Source organism: Nannospalax galili, unplaced genomic scaffold (genome assembly GCF_000622305.1).
Source record: "Nannospalax galili isolate Female #2095 unplaced genomic scaffold, S.galili_v1.0 scaffold138, whole genome shotgun sequence".
Classification (NCBI taxonomy): domain Eukaryota; kingdom Metazoa; phylum Chordata; class Mammalia; order Rodentia; family Spalacidae; genus Nannospalax; species Nannospalax galili.
This window is the reverse complement of record NW_008341333.1, coordinates 887,700-908,235: the sequence shown is the minus strand read 5'-3', so window position 1 is coordinate 908,235 and position 20,536 is coordinate 887,700. Positions and strand designations below refer to the sequence as shown.

The following is a 20,536-nucleotide window of genomic DNA, read 5'->3' as shown; positions in this document are numbered from 1 at the left end:
TTTTTTTTTTTTTTTTTTTTTTTTTTTTTTTTTTTGCTTAATATTCTCTCAAATAAGGTACTCAAATTGTAGGCTCCTCTTGGGGAAATTAAGCACAGCACTGGTCACTGTGAGGAAGAAATATTTATTTGCCCAGCACTTCTGAGACGCTCAAAATTCTTCCTACGGCTCTGAGTCTCCATCTCCCAAACACTTCTACTAAGGGTGAGCCACCTGCCTGAGGCAGTGTTAACGCCACCCTGCAAGGGCCCGGGAGCTCTGAAGGAGGAAAGGGAAGCTGAGCTTCCCTACCCTTCCGTGTCCTCGGCTGTTTCTCTGACCTCTCCAACCCTTGTCCCTGTTGTTGAACCTCGTGTGCACTCCTGACTCAGTGCTGCCCTGCAGACTATACAAACATCTGAAGAACACGGACCATCTTCCTGCAGGAAAAGGGATGCTTTATAGTGCTGGATTTGGAAGCTTTACAAGCATATCGGAGACATTGCCTAGACTCAAAATACTGTTTACATTTCTGTTTTTGCGGTTCTCTCACTTAGAGCCTCTGGCGCCCTTGCAAGTTCATTACATGAAGCCAAAAGCCATAAATATGTACATCATAGTCCCAATGTATTAGTACCAAAAACAACAACAAAAAAGGTTTTAAAAAAATCACTTCGTTTGCATTTACAGGACTAAAAACTATGCAACAGATAAATTACAGATGTACATCTCAGCAGCACTGGGGAGCTTACATTTCTAAAAACACTACCATTTAAAATGCCGAGCCCATTGTGGAAAATTACTAACCCCCCAAAACTTAAAGTTCACCTGTCATTCCCAACTTTTCCCTTTAGCCTCTCCCCGGTCAAAAAAATTTTTTAAAAAGAAAAGAAAAAAAAATTATAAGACGGAAGAGGGGAGCGAGTAAAGGCTGTCTGTGAGGCTACACACTCAAAGCAAACCCAGCCTGCGGATTTCTGTTATTAATGACTAGCTCTTTAAGGCAGAGAAGAAACATTCTGTGGATCCGGTGCTGTTGGCTCATCTCACGTGGTTTCAGTGGCCGAGGATGAGGTACTTTTCTTCCTGAAGCGGGATCGAAGGATTCTAGGCGGTGCCTGGTAGAGAAGACAGAAAAGTCATTGTCTATGTCACATGAGGGTAGACTCTTGGGGGACAGCACCTGGGAAAGGCTATTGAGACATCAGCTCCTGGCCAGCTGCCCTCACTGGACAGAGCTGGGGTCTCCATCTGTGTCCCCACAGCAGGAATCAGACACTAGAGTCACAGCCTTGCACCACATGAGGCTGAGCCCCTTGAGAAAGCCCACACCTCTCTTGGCTGTTTTGCATCTCCTGAGTCCCAAGGAAACACCTCCAGCTCTTTGCTTGTTTCTGTATTTCCACTGGGAACTGGACTCAAGTTTCCTGGTGTGTGCTTCAACTTTTCACGATGTCAAAGGTTTTACTACCCAGTAAGCCACTCTACAAAGCGCCCCCCCCCCCGCGCGCCTCTTTAAATGACTGAAGGGACTCTTCCTCTCATGGGAGGCACGAACCACAGGAGGAGGCGTTATGATTGAAGTGAAAGAAAAGAGAAGGCTGTCTAGCACAGCACTGGAGGGAGTTCACACTGCTGCTCTCAATCCACCGTCACCTTGCCCCTGACCCCAGGCTTCTCTGTGGGGAGAGAACTTTGTCCATGCTGTCCTTTTATACTGCTGTCCCTTCTGACTGGAAGCCCTTTCCTCCCTCCTCTGACCTGCACATTTCTAATCCTCCTGAACACCAACTAAAAAGTCAGTTAATCCTGGGATTTCCTGAGACGTGCTTACCACTGTCCAGCCACACACAGCCAGACTTCATTACCTTATAGTAGTTTGGGTATTGTTTATTTGAGACAGGGTCTCTGTCTTTTCTTTTCTTTTTTGAGATTGTGAGGAGGTTTTATTTATTTGCATAATCTTTGCATTTTTTTAATCGAATTTTTGTGTATTTCATACAGAAAATCATCTTTGTACTCTCTTCCCCTTTGGCACCCTCCCATAGCCCCCCCCCCCACTGGAGTTCATACATTCTGTCATTTGTGTTAAGGCCTATTATGTCAAGTTAGTGTCCCCAGATGTCCCTCAGTGCAAGCTCATCCACTGGGATCTAGTCAGCCTGTCTAGAGTCCCTCCCTTTAGGAAGATCAGTTCATTTTCCCCCAGCTCAGTCTGGTTTCAGACTTGTGGTAATCCTCCTTCCTCAGCCTCCTGAGGGCAGTGCCGAGATTACAGATGTGTTCCAAGCCTGGCTGAATGATTCCTGTCCCCCATACTGGACCAGTGAACCTAGAGCTTACACATGGTAGGCAAGCACTCTACTCATGAATTCTACACCTCCAGCCCTTTTTCCTCACAGTTTTGTACATGCCCCATAGCAGAGGACTTTGCACCCTGGCCCTGGTTGTGGGTATCTCCCTTCACTGCCCATGAGACTCTGAGCTTCCTGAGGGCAGGCCCATGGCCCTTTTACCACCATCTAGTGACTGAATGGGCTTGTGGAAGGCAGCCACCTAGAAGGGAAGTGAACAGAGCAGAGAATAGGCAGATTCCTCAGGGTGTGGCTTCATAAGAAAAGTTTGCCATCCACCTTTGGATGGAGACTGGAGCAGCAGCAGAACTTTCCTTTTTAGGCAACTGTCTTTTGACCATTACAGTAAACAGTGAAGCAATTTGTGCAGCTTAAACAAAACCACACCTAGGTGTGGTGGTGTATTCCTGTGGTCCCAGAACTTGGGAAGTAAATGTAAGAGGATCAGGAGTTCAAAGCTAACCTTCATTACATAGGGAGTTCGAGGCCAGCCTGGGCTACAAAATGAGATCCTGTCTCAAAAATAAAACAAAAAGTGGAAAGAGTATAATATTTTGGACCCTGGAATATTTAGGATTAACTCCTCTGCCTATCATGAGGTTTCCCAGGCCCTACTGCCCAGACAGGACTCATCTAGAAACCAGAACTGATCCACAATGGCCTGCTGGGGCTATAGCTCAGTGGTAGAACATTTGTCTAGCATATGTATAAATCTCTGGGTTTGACCCAGCACTGAGAGAAAGGGGGTGGAGAGAATATGGAACGATCCACCTTAGAAAGAAATGTGAAGCCCTCCTGCATGCTGAGGTGGTCTTAGCTTCTTTCTTGATGTGAACAAGAATGCTAGGCCGCCATGCTTATGTGGGGGAATGTTTCTGAGCATCTCATTGATCCTTATGGGGGCCTCTTAACTGTATGACAGGGGACTCCCAACTTTCCCCAAATGAACCCTCAGGTCAGCGGGCCCAGCAGGTAGTGAAGAGGAGAGGAACATGGGGAGTCTCTGGGATCCCCAATTTGCTGGTCTTGCCCTGGGCCTCTGACTAGTGACTCTTCACCTGTGTCACAGAACATAGCACATGAGCTCTATGCATGGCCTTCCTGCTGCCAAAATGTCTAGACCTACAACTGGCTATAATTTCAAATATCTTGGGTTTTGTTGTTGTTGTTTTTTGGTGACTTTAAAGAGCTGTGGGGCCATCAAGATGGCTCTGCTGATAAGGGTTTTACTGCCAAGCATGATGAACTTAGTTCAATCCCCAGAACCCACAAGGTGGAAGGAAAGAACTATCTCCACAAATATATAAATATATATGTAAAATATATATATTTAAATATATATAAATATATACATAAATGTATATATATATATATATAAATACAAAGTGTAAGAGCTGTTTCCCTTTAATAACACCTTATGAACAGCTGCTGTATACTAGGTACAAGTCTATGTCTAGCAGATAAAGTAATGAATAAGCTTTATTTATAAATTTTGTCAAATAACATTAGGGGTTTTGAGTCCTTCAGAACATTTATTTGTATTCTTTACCTGTGTATCACTTTGGGTTAGTAGTTGTTATTTGGAAAAAATAAAAAAACCTGGCTGCGTTACCACCTCTCCTATTTCTAAATATTTCTTAATAGGCTCTCTCTCTCTCTCTCTGTCTCTCTGTCTCTGTCTCTCTCTCTCTCTCTACACACACACACACACACACACACACACACACACACACACACACACACACACACCTTGGCAGATAGCTGGAGGCTGCCTGGTGACCTGTCTCGCCTGTTTGGTGGAGTGAGATCCCCTTTTCACCTGAGAACTCAGGAAATGGCATTGCAAGAGATGCCATTCCCTGGACCAGCAGATCTCTAGGGCAAAGCCTCTGGCAAACTCATGCTCCAACCCACAGCCCCAGATACCATGTACCTCCAGGGGCAATTCCGTCCTTCTCGGTGCCTTATACTTGTACATGAAATCCAGCAGGTCTTCCTCCTCCTCGTCAGAAAATGCCAGTGGGTTTTGGACCTGGTGGGGCTCCCATGACTTCACACCACCCTCATTCACATCTCCCTCAACCACTTAATGTCCAATTACAATCTATACAGAGGAGACAAAGTACAGCGAGGAGGATTCAGTGTGGAAAGGAGCAAGGAAGGGCAGGAAGATCAAGGTTAGGCACACAGCACGACAAGCCTGTTACGGATAGCTGAGGTCCCAGGTCTGAAAAAGCTCCACTGTCTCTGGGGCTCCCTGCAGGGGCCTGGGAAGGTGAGAGTGTAATTGGAAGACTCCCCAGGAGTGTGCACAGAAACAACCATGGTGTCAGAAGCTACTGAACAGCTCCCAGGAGGACAAGAGAAGTCACCTTAACTGAGACATTCCAAACCCTGCATCTTAGATGTCTGACTCAATGCAAGAATGCTCAGGAAAGAATCTCCCCTATGATGTCAAGGGGAGATGTTTAGTTTTCTATATTGTATACACAGGCAATGTTGATAGTGCATTATCCTTAGGTAGGCAGCTTCAGGCATTCTGTAAGAGATGGGATAAGAAACCTTAAGGGATAACCTTAAGCTAAGCTTTGCAAAATGTTTATTTCACAAGACCCAGTGCTGGCAAAGCAGAAGGCCCTCATTTAGAAGCAAAATCTGAATGTAGCCCCACCCCACCCCCACATGATAGCAAAATTCCTATTTCAGCCTACCCTGAATAAATTCATAGGCAGAGGTCCAGAATTAGTTTGTCCAATTGAATGCAGCCTATTTCATGTTATGGGCCAGGAAGCCCTATTTTAGTTGGATGTAAACCACTCTTTTCCCTATACCCAGTTTATCTGACATTCACAGACATCTTTTTTTTTTTTTTTTTTTTTTTTTTTTTTGAGACAGGGTCTACAGACCAGGCTGTAGACCAGGCTGGCTTCGAACTCACAGAGATCCGCCTGTCTCTGCCTTCCAAGTGCTGGGATTAAAGGCGTGCATCACCACACCTGGCCCAACACATCTTTCCATACTTCTAATGTTTGTCTTCGCTTAGAATCACAGAGGTAGAGCTAGAGGACCCCAGCTCATCTGGTCTCAGTATCCTAGGTCTTCAGACAGAAATCCACGCTCTTTCTGGGATGCCTTGTTACTGTTCCTAAAATCACATTCAGTCATGTGGAACTGGCTCTCTCCATCAGTAGAGCTCTGCTGGTTAACAGAATCCTATGTGGAACAGACTAGCGACATTTCCCTAATGCTGAGCCTTTCCAGCTTCTGCTGCCATCCTCCTCAGAAGCCAGCAGGGGGCAGCACGAGAACACAGCTGCTTTAACCAGGTCTGCAGAGCCGAAATGTGGGCGGAGAGTGAGCTGAGACGCTCTCGCCTTAGTCAGAGCCTGACATCATAAATCTGCCTTGGATTTTTTTTTTTTTTTTTTTTTTTTCTCCTCTCTCACTTTGTGCTTCCCTCAGCTTGTTTACTCCGAGTTTAAGTTGATCTCTGGTCCTTTTCCCCTGCCCCGGCTCGCGGTAACCACACACGGCTTCCCTGAATACTCTGGCCCTCCAGAGCCTCCCCACCTTGAGACCCCCCCAAACAGTGCTTAGAGTCGTCCCCCTGAAGCTCCTGTTATATGCCCTGATTTCATGTCAGTTTCATTGTTTCTGCCCAACAGAAAGCGCCTGAGTTTGTGGGGTTGTGTCTCAGCAACCTCTGACACCCTCTGAACATGAGGCAGGCCTGCGCACCCAGCTGCTACTTGTGTCTTGGCTAAGCTAAGTGGAAACCTGGTGTCACCTTAGAGAACCCAGCTCTGCCCCAGGTTTGAGCTTGACACCTGCTAACCAGGATATTCCTCTGAACACACATAGAGGAAGCATAAGAGACAGGCTTGCCCAGGACCCAAGGCTCCTCTTAGACCAGGGAGAAAGCTGAAGCCTCCGGGGCAGCTCCACCCGGCTTGGCATCCTAGGGGTGGGGATGGATACTGGCTGAATTTGGGACTCTGCACATGCATGCTGTTCCCTTTGAACCCTGTTTCCAGGGCTTTTCCCATACTGATTGCCATGGGTATCGGAAGGTAGCTCAGAGAAACAGCAGGATCCACAGGCATCTCATTACCCAGTTCATTCACCATGCCAGGATGTGCTGAGGCTGAACAATGAAATCACACATCATTATCATCATCATCATCACCATCATCAAAAAACACATCATATGCGGGGCATAGTGGTGCATGCCTGCAATCCTAGCACTTGGGAAGACAAGACAAGAAACTTGCCACCAGATAGCTTAGGCTATATAGTGAGTTCCAGGCCAGAACTGGGGACTCTGTCTCAAAAGAGCAAACAAAACAAAACAAGACAAAAATAACCACCTTGGGACTGAAACTGACATGGTGGCTTTGGGCATGTCCTCCACTGCAACTGTGAATAAAGGCTATAAGGTTGAAACAAAGTGATCCTATGACCCCCTAAGAGTTGAGGTCATTCCAGAAACACAGGCAGGAGTAGAAACCAGAGCTCAGATGGGCAGATGCTGGGAGCAAGGGAGGCCAGTGTGAGCAGCTGGGGCAGAAGTGGCTTTGGAATGAAAGCTATGGAAACCCATGTAGGGCTCTGCATACATCAGGCAAATGCTGTACCACTGAGCTGCATCCCTAGTCCCTTATTTATATATTCTGTCTTACTCTCAGGACCATGAGAATATATGCTCTGGACGAGCCAGGCTTCTGAGCCCCAGAGCACTGTGGATCCTGAATGGCTTCCCTATTTTCCTCTCTGGTGGTTGTGAGGAAGCTGTCTTTGACACTTGGGACCTGGTGGTCTATAGTTAACATTTTCTCCTGATTGCTGATCCCATCTTCCTTGCCTACTCCCTCTCCTCAGTCCTCATTTTTCTGATTCACCATTTCATATATATATATCCTTTTTGAAACAGGCAGGAGAATAACCAGATAGGCCATATGGAACATAGCTCCACTGACGGTGGCACCAATTTGAGGATCAGGACAAGTTGTCTGAGGAGTGTGCCTCTTCTCTGCTCTTGTCTTCATAGATCTGCATAGACCCATGACCCAATAGATCCTCAGTCCAGACAATGGACCATGCCACAGTACCCTGATGGCCCCAGAGATGACTTGTATGGGTACAGGATCTCCCATAGGAAGTCATGCCACATTCTTGACAACCCTTGAGCGATGGCAGCCCAGGCCTCAAGCCCACACAGCTGCCACCAAGGGGCCAAAGTTGGTGACATCTACTTAAGGACAGGGCTCCCTGTTATATTCCATAGAGGGGATGGGTGTGTGTTAGTCACAGGCCAGCACTATGCAGCAGGAGGTCTTTGGTTCCACCTTCTCACTGGGGGAGAGTGGGGAGAAGATGGAGAGTCTAAACCCTTTAAAGGCCTGAACAGATCTACCAGCTCCAAGTCCTGAGCCACACCCATCCACCGTGCAACACAACACTCTCAGGTTAGCATACATCCCACACGGCACACATTAGTGATTAATGGAAGGCAGCAAAAGTACCCAAAGAGCATGCCAGTTTGGAACACTTACATCCGGGTCCCCAGCAGTCACCAAAGAGAAAGGAAAGAATACTCTGTTAGAGAGGGCCTTTGGGGATGAAACTCACATATACTTAAATTTATGCCCCACATACTTCTTTTCAAAAGGGTACAACACACCTCCCTGAGTAATGATGGACAGTGATCCTGAGTTCAGTTCTCTCGTCCCTCAGGAAGACAGAAAAGAGGGGAGAAAGTGTGGTGGATAGAGAGAGGTAAGAATAGAAGCACCTAGAAAGAGGGACAGAAGCATGCAGGAAACAGCAGGGAATCGACTAACTGGCAGATGGCAGTATCCGGCAGATAGCAGAACTAGCAGTATCTGAGAAGCATAGTTTAGGATGGGCTCTGTCCAACATCTGCTGCTTCAGGGCCTCTGAGCCCTAATGTCATGCTGTCACTGCCCTACGAGGCCACTATCAGCCTCTGAGATGTCCACCTTTCTTTTCCCTACCCCTGTCCTGAATTAAGTCCTGGATTTACAAGGTCTGAGGGACTACAAGTCTCCAAGAATGCTTTGAACCTTCTCAGGTTCTGGACTGAGCAGTGTTCCATGTGATGTCATTTCAGGTCATTTCAGAGGACCAGAAGGAAAGCATCCAAGACCCCCTAGAATTCTACCTCGTGGTGCTGCTTCTTGGGAGTCAGTCTCTAGCCAGAGGCACAAGACTTACACCAATACGTTCTGCCAGCACATCACTGTCCAATGCCCTTAACTCACAGAGAGCTGGAGGGACCACAGAAGCATCCAGGTCATGCCTCCCTACTTTACAGAGGGAGACTGAGGTCCAGAGAGTGGAGAGACATCCCTAAAGACAGAGGACTGGAGGAATCATGGGATGGCTCTTTGTAATCAGCTCTGGGGAGCAGGGAGAGAATTCTAGAGCACTGGATGTCCACAGGACCTTTGTAGGGCCTGGGGAAGGCCGTTAGGGCTAAGGCTTCCCGGTCAGGACTCCAAGCACAGACATCTCAACTGGATGCTTCCAGTTATTTGCTACTGGCTGATTCACTCTCGGCAACTCCCATTTACCCTAGGACCAGGAACTGCTCCGGTATACAAGCTGCTTGTTGCAGTGGCTCACAGAATTTGCAAATTCCTATCAATCAGCTGCAGTTATAGTTAACTGTCTGGTATGCAGCCTTTGACTATGAAACCACTGGCATTCCCATAGGTGAAGGCTTCCTAGAGCCAGGAGGAACAGTGGAGCAGAAAAGAGGGAGCATTAACCTTCCTGGCCCCAGGTGACACTATCCCAGCTCATGATATACAGATTCAATATGTTAAAGGGTGGGCAGAAATGACCATGGTCATCTAGGGACGCTAGAAGCCTGAGGCTGTTTCCTATGAACTAGCAAGTTTATACCCCTGTGCCAGTATCTAGCAATGAAATCCCCCAAACTTCCAACATGGACTAGGAGGGTAGAATGCTACTCAGCACACCTGTCTGTCACTCACCATGACCTCCAAAGCCCCAGAACTTCTTCAGCTCTTAAAACACTTAGCTCTCAGACACCTTAAAGATGAAGACATAGAGGAAAGGCAGGGTGCTTCATCTAACATAGCTTCATGTTCGTTTGCAGCCACCGGAGTGGGAGGGATATGCTAAGCCTCTGTGGACTCAGGGCTAGCATCACAGGCAATAATGGGCACTGCTGCACCTGCCTTTCTCTCTTCCTGACACCAGCCAATAGGCTGGGGTGGCCCCTCTTGCCTTCAGACTCAGAGGAGTTCCTCTAGTGGGGAGCAGAGGGTCAAAGGCACTGGGTTAGTACAATGCCTAGGAAAACAGCAACAGCAGCTCATAAGAGGGCAGCATGGCCAGCAACAACTCCACCAGCTGTCACTCACACAGGCAAGCAGCAGCAGCAGTCCCTGCCTCGAACTGGGAGACCCCTAGTCCTGAGTTCTCCTGGTTATGCCAGGCTATAAAAATAGCAGTCACAGGCTGGAGAGATGGCTCCGCAGGTAAAGACATTTGCCATCAAGCCCGATGACCTGAATTCAATCCTCATGATTTATACAATGGAAGGAGAGAAGCCAGCTTCCCCAAGTTATTCTCTGACCGCCTCCCGTGTGCTATGGCCCACATGTCCATATTCCTCTTCACACACACAAATTAATAACTAAAAATATAATAAAAAATAAAAAATTAGTAGTCATCCTTCAAGAAGTCTTTTCACAGTCATTTTCACAATAGTGCAGGAAGGAAAGCAGGGCCTTTATCTCCATTTTAAGATGAGGAAACAGGCTCAGAGCAGTTAAGTGATTCACACAAAGTTGCACAGCTAGTAAGTGGCAAACCAGGGCTCCCTTGGCTGGGCCAGAACCTCCTGAAAATTCAGGGCTTCCTTACCAGAGGGTCTTGCAAGTCCCTGTGTCCTCAGGACTCACTACACAGGCATGTACAGCTGTGTTATGGCTGAAAGATACCCACACACATCCTTTGAATCTCCTTTCAGGAGGTGGAGATGATTCTCCTCTCCTTGAATGTGGGCTGAGCTCAGTGACTTGCTCCCCTCAAACAGGCAGCATGACTCCAAAGGTATAGCTTCTTGTCCGCCCCTCTGTCTTTGACCATCCACTGTGGCCCAAGCCACCTGTCATGTCTAGGGATTCCCAGGCAGCCTGAGACAGATACAGGTGGTAAGGAACTGAGGTCAGTAGCCCTGGAGCCGTCTTGGAGTGGATCTGCTGGGCTCAGTCAAACTGAGAGGTCTGGCCACTCCTAGCACTCAGAAATATAAGGCAGAGTATTTGCTGTTGCTAAGGATCCTGTCCCCACCTCTGGACCATGCAGAAAGGGAGCCCCAAGGTCAGGGTCTAGCTCCTGGTTAGCACTTCTTCCTGAGGCGAGGCAAGTCCAGCAGGGTGCAGGCAGGCTAAGTGCTACTCACCTTTCCGGGTGCGGCAGGTGGAGCAGCAGGTACACACTGTGGGAATGGGGTGGGGGGACTATCAGAGACAGCCCTCACCCAACAGAAACCAGGCCAGGCAAACAGGGAGGTCCCTGTGTAGGATGTGTAGGAATTCCCAGTGTGGGAACCCTAGGAGGAGGGTGATCAGCTCAGATTCGGCTGATCCACAAAGGCCAGGCCATGCATTCTGCAGTTCTTGGAGCTAGGGTGAAAGTTTCCTCTGGGAAATAACTATCTCCACCCCTGAACCTCTCCATCTAAACCTCCTCAGACTCATTTCTCAACCCCAATGTACTAGTGTCTAGGCATTTAGCAGAAGGCCTAGTTGACTACTGCCTTGAATATTCTATTAATCTTGATGCCCACCTGGGCCTTGGCACATAGTAGGTGCTCAATAAGTCCATGCTGACCAAGTGACTCCAAATCTGTAGAAGGCCAGCATTGTTTCAACTCCCTGTGTACCCTTCCTTCCTGTGGCTAATGCCAGCCATTCAGTGTGGTTTCCCCCCTCAGTTCACTCTGCAAGGAGGGCAATGCTAGTACGTACCTGCCCTGACCCTTTAAACAAGAAGGCAAACTCCAGACAGGTGAGGCCAGCTCTGGTGCATGACTCAGCCCCACCTTGGGCATTGAAAGTGGCTCAAGGAACTACACTACTCCATCTCTAGCACTCAGATGCTGTATCCTCCTCATGCCACATCCGTGGGCCTCTGTGTGCCAGACATGTGGCAGGCAAATGGAGGTCAGTTGGAGAGGGAGGCACAGAACCAGGGTCTGCATGCCAGGAGCTTGTAGGCAAAGAAACTGGGCTGGCACAACTTGTGTGTCTCCTTCCTCCTTTCTTTTCATTCCTTGAGATGCAGAGGGCTGAACAGACCTTCCTCCTTGGTGCTCAGCAAGCATCTTCCCTGCTTCTTGGGATCCACTGCATTGCTTTATTCAATGCCTCACTCCTTCTCCTTCGGGGAGCAGCAATTGCAATATCAGAATGTACCCTTTTGTTTAAATGTGCACTTACAAACCATATGTGCAAATGCAAAGGCCAGAGGCTGATGTCAATGTCTTCTCCGATCAGTACTCATGTTATTAATTTTTTTGAGACAGGGTCTCCCTGTAGCCTCAGTTGGCCTGGGACTCACTATATAGACCATGATGGCCTTGATCTCACAGAGTTCTGCCTGTCTCTGCCTCCCGAGTGCTGAGATTAGAAGTGCATGCTGCCATGCCTGGCCCTCCACATTATTTTTTGAGGCAGGATCTCTCACTAAACCTGGAGCTTGCTAAAACAGGTAGACTGGATAAGACCCCGAGATCCTGCTGTGGATCATCTCCCAGCAATGATATTATAGGCCTATGCTTCCGTGTCTGACTTTTTATGTGATTCTGGGCATCTAAACTCGGACCTCATGCTTGTATAGCTGGTATTTTACCAACTGAACCATGTTCCTAGCCTCTGCACAATACTTGTATTTTTATTTTATGTGAATTTTTACATAAAATCTCATTCTGGTTTGTACTGTTTTGTCCAGACATCCTGCTTTCAGGATCCACCTGGGTCCACTGAATCCATGGCTTCCAATGGCTGTGTAGACATGAGCTACAGCCACCACTCCTTACCTGTGCTCTCTCCCAAGCTGTCTTCAGCTCCTGACACCTGTCCAGGGTCTGCAAATGACTTCCTTTTCCTCTCTCCACTGTCCTAAGACATAAGCTGACTAGGGATGATGGGGACTTTTCCTCAAAGGAGAAAGCTGAAGAGAACTGGGTCTAGTTCTTATGTAAGATCAAATCCTCTGTTAGCCTTGGGTATTTTCTGAGAAATGTTCTGAAGCTGCCGTTATAGAGTAGAACCAAGTAGAGGAAGCAGGCTCACAGGAGCTAGCACAAATAAGTGTGATGACTGCCTCATGCTGTCTCCTTCCCTATGTGGTATTTTCTGCATCTACACAGGCCCAGTGCCACCTAGCCAGGATGGAAGCATGTGAAATGTCCTCTATAGGCTCATGTGCCTGAACACTCAGTCCCCAGCTAGTGGCACCGTTTTGGAAGGCTGTGGAGCCTTTAGGAGGGAGAGCCTTGCTGGAAGAAGTCAGTCACTGGGGGAGGGTCTTAAGCTTTGACAGCCAGGTCCCACTTCCTATCGCCTCTTGTTTCCTGACTGCTGACCCAGTGTGACCAGTGGCCTCAAACTCCAGCTACCCATCATGTGGACTATACCCTTAAATCATAAGGCCAAATAAACCCTTCCTCCCTTACATTGCTTCTTGTCAGGTATTTGGTACAGCAATGAGAAAAGTAACAGAAAACCACTTGACTCTCCTACTCCAGGCCTGGCCTCAAGGCCCACACTGTAGGCTGAGCTGGAAAGGACACAGCAGCCCCAGGTGACTGCGTTTCCTCTGCTAGGCTTCTTCCCTGGCACCTGACCCCTACTCACCTCAGGGACAATAGCCTCAGAGGCCCCAATATGGGTGCTTTTGCCCCATACTCCAAAACTAAGCCATCTCTTATCTGTCTTTCTGAGATGGCTTTTGCTTTAGGCCTAGAACAGATGGGGAGCGTGCCACAGGTTTCCTGACACACAATCACCCCACCCTCTCCATGGGCCAGTACTTTCACTCTGCTAAAGGGAAGTCTCCAGACTGACAGGGGATGTTGTTATCTCGGCCAGCACCAAAATCATTCCAAACGCTTTTCTACCTATTGCTGGCTGGAAGATGTTTAAGGCCTGGAAGATACTCCCATCATCTTTTTGACAGTGCCAACCTCCTCAACTTTCATTTTGTGCATCACCTGAATAATCTTCCAAGAGGAGGTCTGGGCAGAAGGCCTGAATTCTGGCCCTATGTGGCCTTGGCACAGTACATGATCTCTCTGAACTTGAGGACTCTGCTTGGTTCTCCTCTATAATGGCAAAATGGACTCTTACAGGGAAAGGGACTCATGGGCTGGCTAGCCCCACTTCCCAGCCAAAGCAGGAATTCCTGTCTAGAAGCCTGACTTTTCAACTTTGATGTGGGCCATTCCAATATCAGGGCTCTCTCCGTCTCACAGAGCAGCCCATTTCTCTCCTGGACACTTTCAGTATTACAAAATGCTTTCTTGGATGAGCTAAATAAATAATAACACGAATAATAGTAATTATTTACTACCTACTGACATCAGGCATGATCCTAAGTACTAAGACCAATAATAGTAATTATTTAGTTTCTACTGACACCAGGCATGATCCTTTACCTGACTTTTTCCAACTGAATCTTCCTAGCCAAGCTTCCCCCTCCCCAACCCTGCTCTGCTTCTAGAGTTAAAGCATCTCCTACAAAAAATCTACGATCTTCAAACCTAGTGGTAGTGCAAAGGGGGTGGTCGTAAGAGGAGAAGAAGCTTATGGATACCAAAGAGTGTTGATGAACAGAGTTGGGCATTTGGGCCTAAGAGTATTATTATACCCACAGTCCATTCACTAACCCTCAGTCAGGTGGGGTCTGTCAGGATCTGGGGCTCAGAGCCAAAGTGCCTGCAAGCTACATTTTTGCAGCACACAGTGAGAGTCCAGGTTTCCTGGAGGTCCTGGTTTGCATGTTTAAGGGTGGGACAGACACCAGGCACATACCACATATTCCCAAACAATGGCCTAACTTCTATTTCTGCTACAGTAAGTAAGGAAGGAGGGCCTTTACATCTCCTACCATCCACCTTTTGCTGTCAGCAACATTGCTCAGCCCCTGAATCCCAAGGTCACTGTCATCTCCCAAGGACTAGTTTGGGAAATTGTGAGTCTTGGCTTAGCTCTCTACTTCTAAGCTAATGTACTGAACCCAAAAGCTTGAAATCCACACCCATAGATAAATGCTGGATCTACACCTCAATCTGGATCTACACCACATCTGGGTCTCACCCTCTACTCACTGAGACCTCAGGAGACAGACCCAAGATTCTACATGTTAAACAGGGTTCCAGGTTAATTCCCATATGAGCAGTCTAATGCCAAGTGCTTAAAGGAGGTAGAGTTGTTGCAGCTTCTGGATGGTCCTGCCCTCTCCAGGATTTAGACCTCAAGTTTAGTATGGCCCTTGGTAGGTACAGGTTGGGGGTATGCATAGTGAGTGAGTAGTCAGAGATGAACAAGAGAGAGGGAGAGAAAGGATAGGAAATATTCAGGCAGAACACTCAGGAGCTCAAGATAACGAGGCCCTTGAATGTGGGATCAGAGAGAACAAAAGATCTCCCATGACCCATGTCCTGCTGTACCTGCTGCTTCAGACTTGGCACAAGCACTAGCACCCAACATCCTAACTCCTTAGACAATCAGATGGAGGACGAATAACTCTCTGATGCAGGTACCTAACCTGTCCAGGACTCACATAGTGTTCTGCTCCTCATCTGGCCTGATGGAATCTAACTAATGTCTCTGTTGGTAGCGGTCCATGGGACAAGGACCAGGCTGTGTACCATCCAGGACAGGACCTCTCAATGACAGTGAGGCTCAAGCATGACAAAGAGGGGAAGTGGAGATACCTACCTGAGCTGCTGGCACTCTCAGAAGCACTCCTGGACATCTTGGGCTGACCGTGTTTGCTGCTGGCCCGCCCCGGCCCTGGTGGAGGGGGACCTGAGGGAGCAGGGGTACCATCACCCCTGATGGTGGTAAGGTCCTGCATGCTGAAGCTCCGGAGCCTCTCCGACAAGGCACCCTGTCCCTAGACACAACACAGGAGGGCAAATGTCAGAGGCCTGACCATAGTAGGTTCGTGGACAATAATAGGGACAGATATGAACGTGACAAAGGCCAAGAGACCCTTGTTCTGAGGGTAGGCAAAGCATAAATAAGCCCTGGATTGCCTCTGGGGTCAGTAGGTGGTCCCCCTCTCCTTTAGAGAGGCTCCTTCTTTCCTTCAGACACCCCAAGGCAAGCTGTAGCTAGGATGTCTATTCTCTGCAGTCCTCCCTCTCCCACCCTGTGCTTTTTTGTTTGAAACAAGGTCTTATGTATCTGTCACTGGCCTTGAAATTACTATGTAGCAGAGGCCATCCTTGAACTCCCAAGAACCTCACCTCTCGATTATGGGCATGCAGCACCACACCAGGTTTATGTAGTGCTGGGGTCGAACCCAGGGTCTTATGCAAGGTTTTTAAGTGATACTTTATCAACTCAGCTACATCCCAGTCCCTACAGCCCCTACATTTTAGACATCATTGGCTGCCTCTGGCTTCCCACCAGTAAAAATCCATATATGGCCATGGTTTTCTCAGTTCTCAGTACACGAGAATCTGGTCAGAAAATCAAAACCTAATTCTATGCGCTCAGCCCTTCCTCCTTCCAAAGGCTATAAAATGCAGACAGTATTGTTTTAATGCATGACAACAGTCATCAGTATTGTTTTAATGCATGACAACAGTCATTTCTTTCATCCATGCAGCTGTTACTGTTTACAGGGCACATTTATTCACATCGGCACATTTGAGCTTCATAAAATACTCAAAAGGCAATGAATCAGGAAGGGGAAAATATTATTTAAAAAAAATCCCTGCTGTCGATGGTGGTAGCCACTTCATATCCTGAAGGAGTGGTGGAATGAATCTCAGTGTGGGTGTGTGGGTGGGTGTGTTCTTTTGTTTAGGGAAGAAAGATAAATGCATTATACGGATGAAAGGGCCAATCTTACCACTACTTCCCCTCAATCTGCAGAGGAGCCAAAGTGAAGGCTCCAGAATGCTGCTTAAGGTACATTCCAGGGTGAGACAGGCACTTGTTGTTTTTAGAATTTTGATTTTTATTTTTGTATTGTTTTACTTTTTGTTTATTTATTTTTCAAGAATATGATCCATATACATAGAGTGTTGATCAAATCTACTAAAGTCCTCCCCTAGCTGAGGCACTATTGGTAGTAATACTTCCTACTGCAGAAGAGGGTCAGTTTTCTTTTTAGAGATTTATTATTATTTAAAAAATTGTATCTGTGTATGTATGTGTATACTATGAGTATGAGTACCAATGGAGGTCAGAAGAGGGCATCAGATTTCTCATGGATCTGGAGTTACAGGCAGTTTAAGCTACCTGATGTGGGTGTTGGGAACCAAATGAGTCATCTGGAAGTATAGCAAGTGCTCTTAACCTATGCACCATCTCCCTAGCCAGACTTCTTCAGGGATATGATTGCTGGTAGGTTGCCCATGCTCCTGTGGATGGCCCATGCACATAATAGCAGCACTCAGTAGACTGAGTGAGTGGGTTGAAAAAAAAAAAGAGTGCATGTTGTTAGGTGAGACTTGTATTTGGGGCCAGTGAACCTAAGAGTGGGTTGGGAGGCCAGGAGGAGGCTGGAGTTACCGAGAATGGCATTGAGATTTGGAGCAAGCAACTACCAGGCAAAGCAATGAACTGGGTGTGAAACACTGGTGGCCGTGCAGCCTGTCCCCAAGTTTGGGAGCAGCAGGGAGAACTACAGAAAAGGGGATGGCAGGGTGGAGAAGCATCTTATTTAGTGAAGCAAAGAGTGGATCCCAGTTGGAGGACACGTAGATAATAGGGCAGAACAGATATAACAGAATCAGCAAATGAGCCAGAGTGGATGAGAGCAGCTAACATCACCAAGTAAGCAAGGGCCAAAGCATAGGGATAGAGGCTCTCAGGGTTGGGAGGAGGCTTCAGAGAGCGTCTCCACTTTATTTAATTAAAAATTAATAATGATCAAAATGGACCGACAAAGCACAGCAATTGCTGAAATGGAAGATCTAGATAGAGTAAAGGAGCAAAAGAGGGAGATATACAAAACAATAAAAAGCAAAACCACAAACAACAATGAAAGGAGTTAGGGAGGGGCAAGCAAAAGATACATTAAAATATAAAATAGGTAAGCTCCCAACCTACCAAAGGTATACACCCATATCTCTAGGGAACTAACAATGACAAGCAGGGTGTGGTGGCTTACACCTGCAAACCTGGCAACTTCAGAGGATGAGGTAGGAGGGTTGCCACAAATTTGAGGATAGCCTGTGCACCATAGTTCCAGGCCAACCTGGGGTACAGAGTAAGACCCCTTTTTTTTGGAGGGGGTCGTATTTTTGAGACAAGGTCTCCCTGTAGCCCCAGCTGGCTTGGAACTCACTATGTACACCAGGCTGGCCTTGAACTCACAGAGATCCGCCTGCCTCTGCCTCCCGAGTGCTGGGATTAAAGGCATGTGCCACCATGCCCAGTTTAAGACCCTGTTTTAAACAAAACAAAGCAATAAAATCACAAACCACAGAAAGAAAACTTTAAGTAACCAAACATCCACAGTTAGAATTATTAATTTATGTTATGTAAAAAAAGATAGTAATCACCCTGTGCCTCAGATAGCACTCTAGAATGATGGGGACAAGGGTCTGAGGCTTTATGTTCTAGAAATTAACAGCTGGGGAAATTACAGAGATGGTTCAGCAGGTTAAGGTGCTTGTTGCCAGGCCTAATAACCTGAGTTTGATCTTGGGGACCCACATGTTTAAAAGGAAGAACCAACTCCTGCAATGTCTTCTGACCTCCATGAGTGCACCCCCAAACACATACAATAAAAATAAAATTAAAAAAGAAATTAGTAGCTGAGGTCTTTGCCAAGAAAATAAGGGCTAAACCCTATTACATCACTTTCAAATCTAGAACCAGCTGTCCTGTGTTCATTTGATTGACAAACACTTTTCCCCCAATTTCCATGTGTGTGGTGTGCACACATGTGCACATACATGCATGCATGTGCGTGTAGAGGCCCAACTTAGATGTCAGGAATCATTTGCCATCATTCTTCCACCTTATTCCCTGAGGCACCATCTCTCAATCAAACTGAGATCTCTCCCATATGGCTAGGTTCACTAGCCAGCTTGCTCTGGGGAACCTTGTCTCTGTCTTCCAAGGCTAGACTTACAGGCAGGGACCCATGTCCACAAAGTATTTTATGTGGGTTCTGGGGATCTGAACTCTGGTCTTCATGCTTGTTCAATAAGTGCTTTAACCACTGAGCAATCGCTCCAGCCCCGACTGAGAAACATTTTGATATATTTATTCTTGCAGCTCTGGGAATCAAACCCAGTGCCTTATGTATACTAGGCAGGCAGTTTACCACTAGAGATCAGAATCTCGCAAAACAACAATTGATTCTGAAAAGAATAAGCAACTGTTCTGCTCATTATAATGGAGTTATCCAAGGTGATGCTAAAGATCAGGCAAATCACTCGCTGCTGCCTCTGCCATTCATCTCCCCATTTACTCATTTATTTGCTCCGCAATGATTTAGCAAGTATTTTCCTTGGGCAACACACTGCACTAGCTGTTATTAGGAAAGAGCAAGACTGCAGTTCAATTCCTGACAACATATAAAAAGATAAAGGCAGGCTGGTGAGATGGCTCAGTGGATAAGAACACTAGCTGCTTTTGCAAAGCATCTGGGTCCAGTTTCCAGTACCCACATGGTGGGTAACAGCCATCTGTAATTCCAATTCTAGGGGTTCGGACACTCTCTTCTGACTTCCGTGGGCATCATGACATGGGTGCAGTTACATACATGTAGGCAATACATTCATACACATAAAATAAAAATAGTAAATAAAATATTCAAAATTAAAAAAGAAGATAAATACAAGTTGGAAACTAAGTGGAAGTTACAGAATGTGAAGAGGAAGAAAGTTGGAACAGTGAAACTTGAAACAGCATTCCACTCCTGTCAGTTAGTGGCAGGAGACCTTAACCTCTGTATCTCATCACCTCCTGTGCAGAATAGCATCCTCCTGCCAGGGTGCTGACAAGTATTATGTGCAGTGGTGTTATGGCCTTAAGATATCCACTGCGGAGCATGATGCAGAGGTAAATATAAGAATACCAACTAAGATGATTGTTGCTGCTGCCCAACACACTTAAGTTGCTGTTGAAACCAGAGAAGGACAAGGTCACTTCTAGCCTGGAGGACCAGGAGGAGCTTCATGAGCAGAAGTCCAAATGAATGGCCAGGGAGTAATTCCATCTTCCAGTTCTTGTAAACGCTGTATAACGTGTCTGAGAGAAAACAGCAGCAGGCAATGTACGTGTTTATTTCAGCAAAGGGGTCAGTTGCACTCCCAGAGGCCCAGCCAGTGTACTCCAATATCACTAGCATCAGGAAGATTGGAAGTGGTGGGCGTTAGGAAAGAGGACGTAATAATAGCACAGGACTAGTCTATCCCTGTGCGAAAGGAAATCACAGTGGGTGGAAACAAGAGTCCTGAAAACAAAGCAGCGCTTACCCATCAAAACAGCTGGAGATACTGAAAAGCAATATGCCTCTCTCCTTTGTAAGCCTCGTAGCCCTGCTTAGTCTCCTCAAAATCGCATTCTTATTTACCTTCCACATACCCATCCACCTTGCCTACCTTAGCTCAGCTTAGGAAAACTTTCACCTTGTTATTAGGAGCCATCATCTTCTGGAACAACCAAGAATTATCCACTCTGCTAATTACTTAGGGAAAGTAATTTTGGATTCTCTGAGTTTGAAGAGCTTACCTGTAACTTGATGAACACATTATTATATTAAAAATAAATAAAAAAAATAAAATCAGCTTCTAAAAAAAAAATCTCTGCGGAGGGGCAGGGTAGACAGCTTGTGGTTAAAGCACTTGCTGCACAAGTGTGAGGACCCCCAGCATCCCCAGAATCCATGTAAATATCCATGTAAATGCCAGGTGGACCAGGTGGCTGTCTGTAATTCCAGTCTTGGAA

At 46.8% G+C, this 20,536-nt stretch overlaps 1 protein-coding gene across 1 annotated transcript in view; it reads right to left on the bottom strand.

Moving 5' to 3' along the window:
• Nucleotides 1-20,536, bottom strand: part of Reep1 (receptor accessory protein 1) — a 127,552-nt gene continuing 107,016 nt past the window's right edge. The window contains exons 6-7 of the mRNA XM_008836737.3: nucleotides 15,335-15,512; nucleotides 1-1,097 (exon numbers count right to left, since the gene is read on the bottom strand). Coding sequence (XP_008834959.1) covers nucleotides 1,087-1,097; nucleotides 15,335-15,512 — 189 coding nt within the window. The 3' untranslated portion in view covers nucleotides 1-1,086. The remainder of the gene's footprint in view (nucleotides 1,098-15,334; nucleotides 15,513-20,536) is intronic.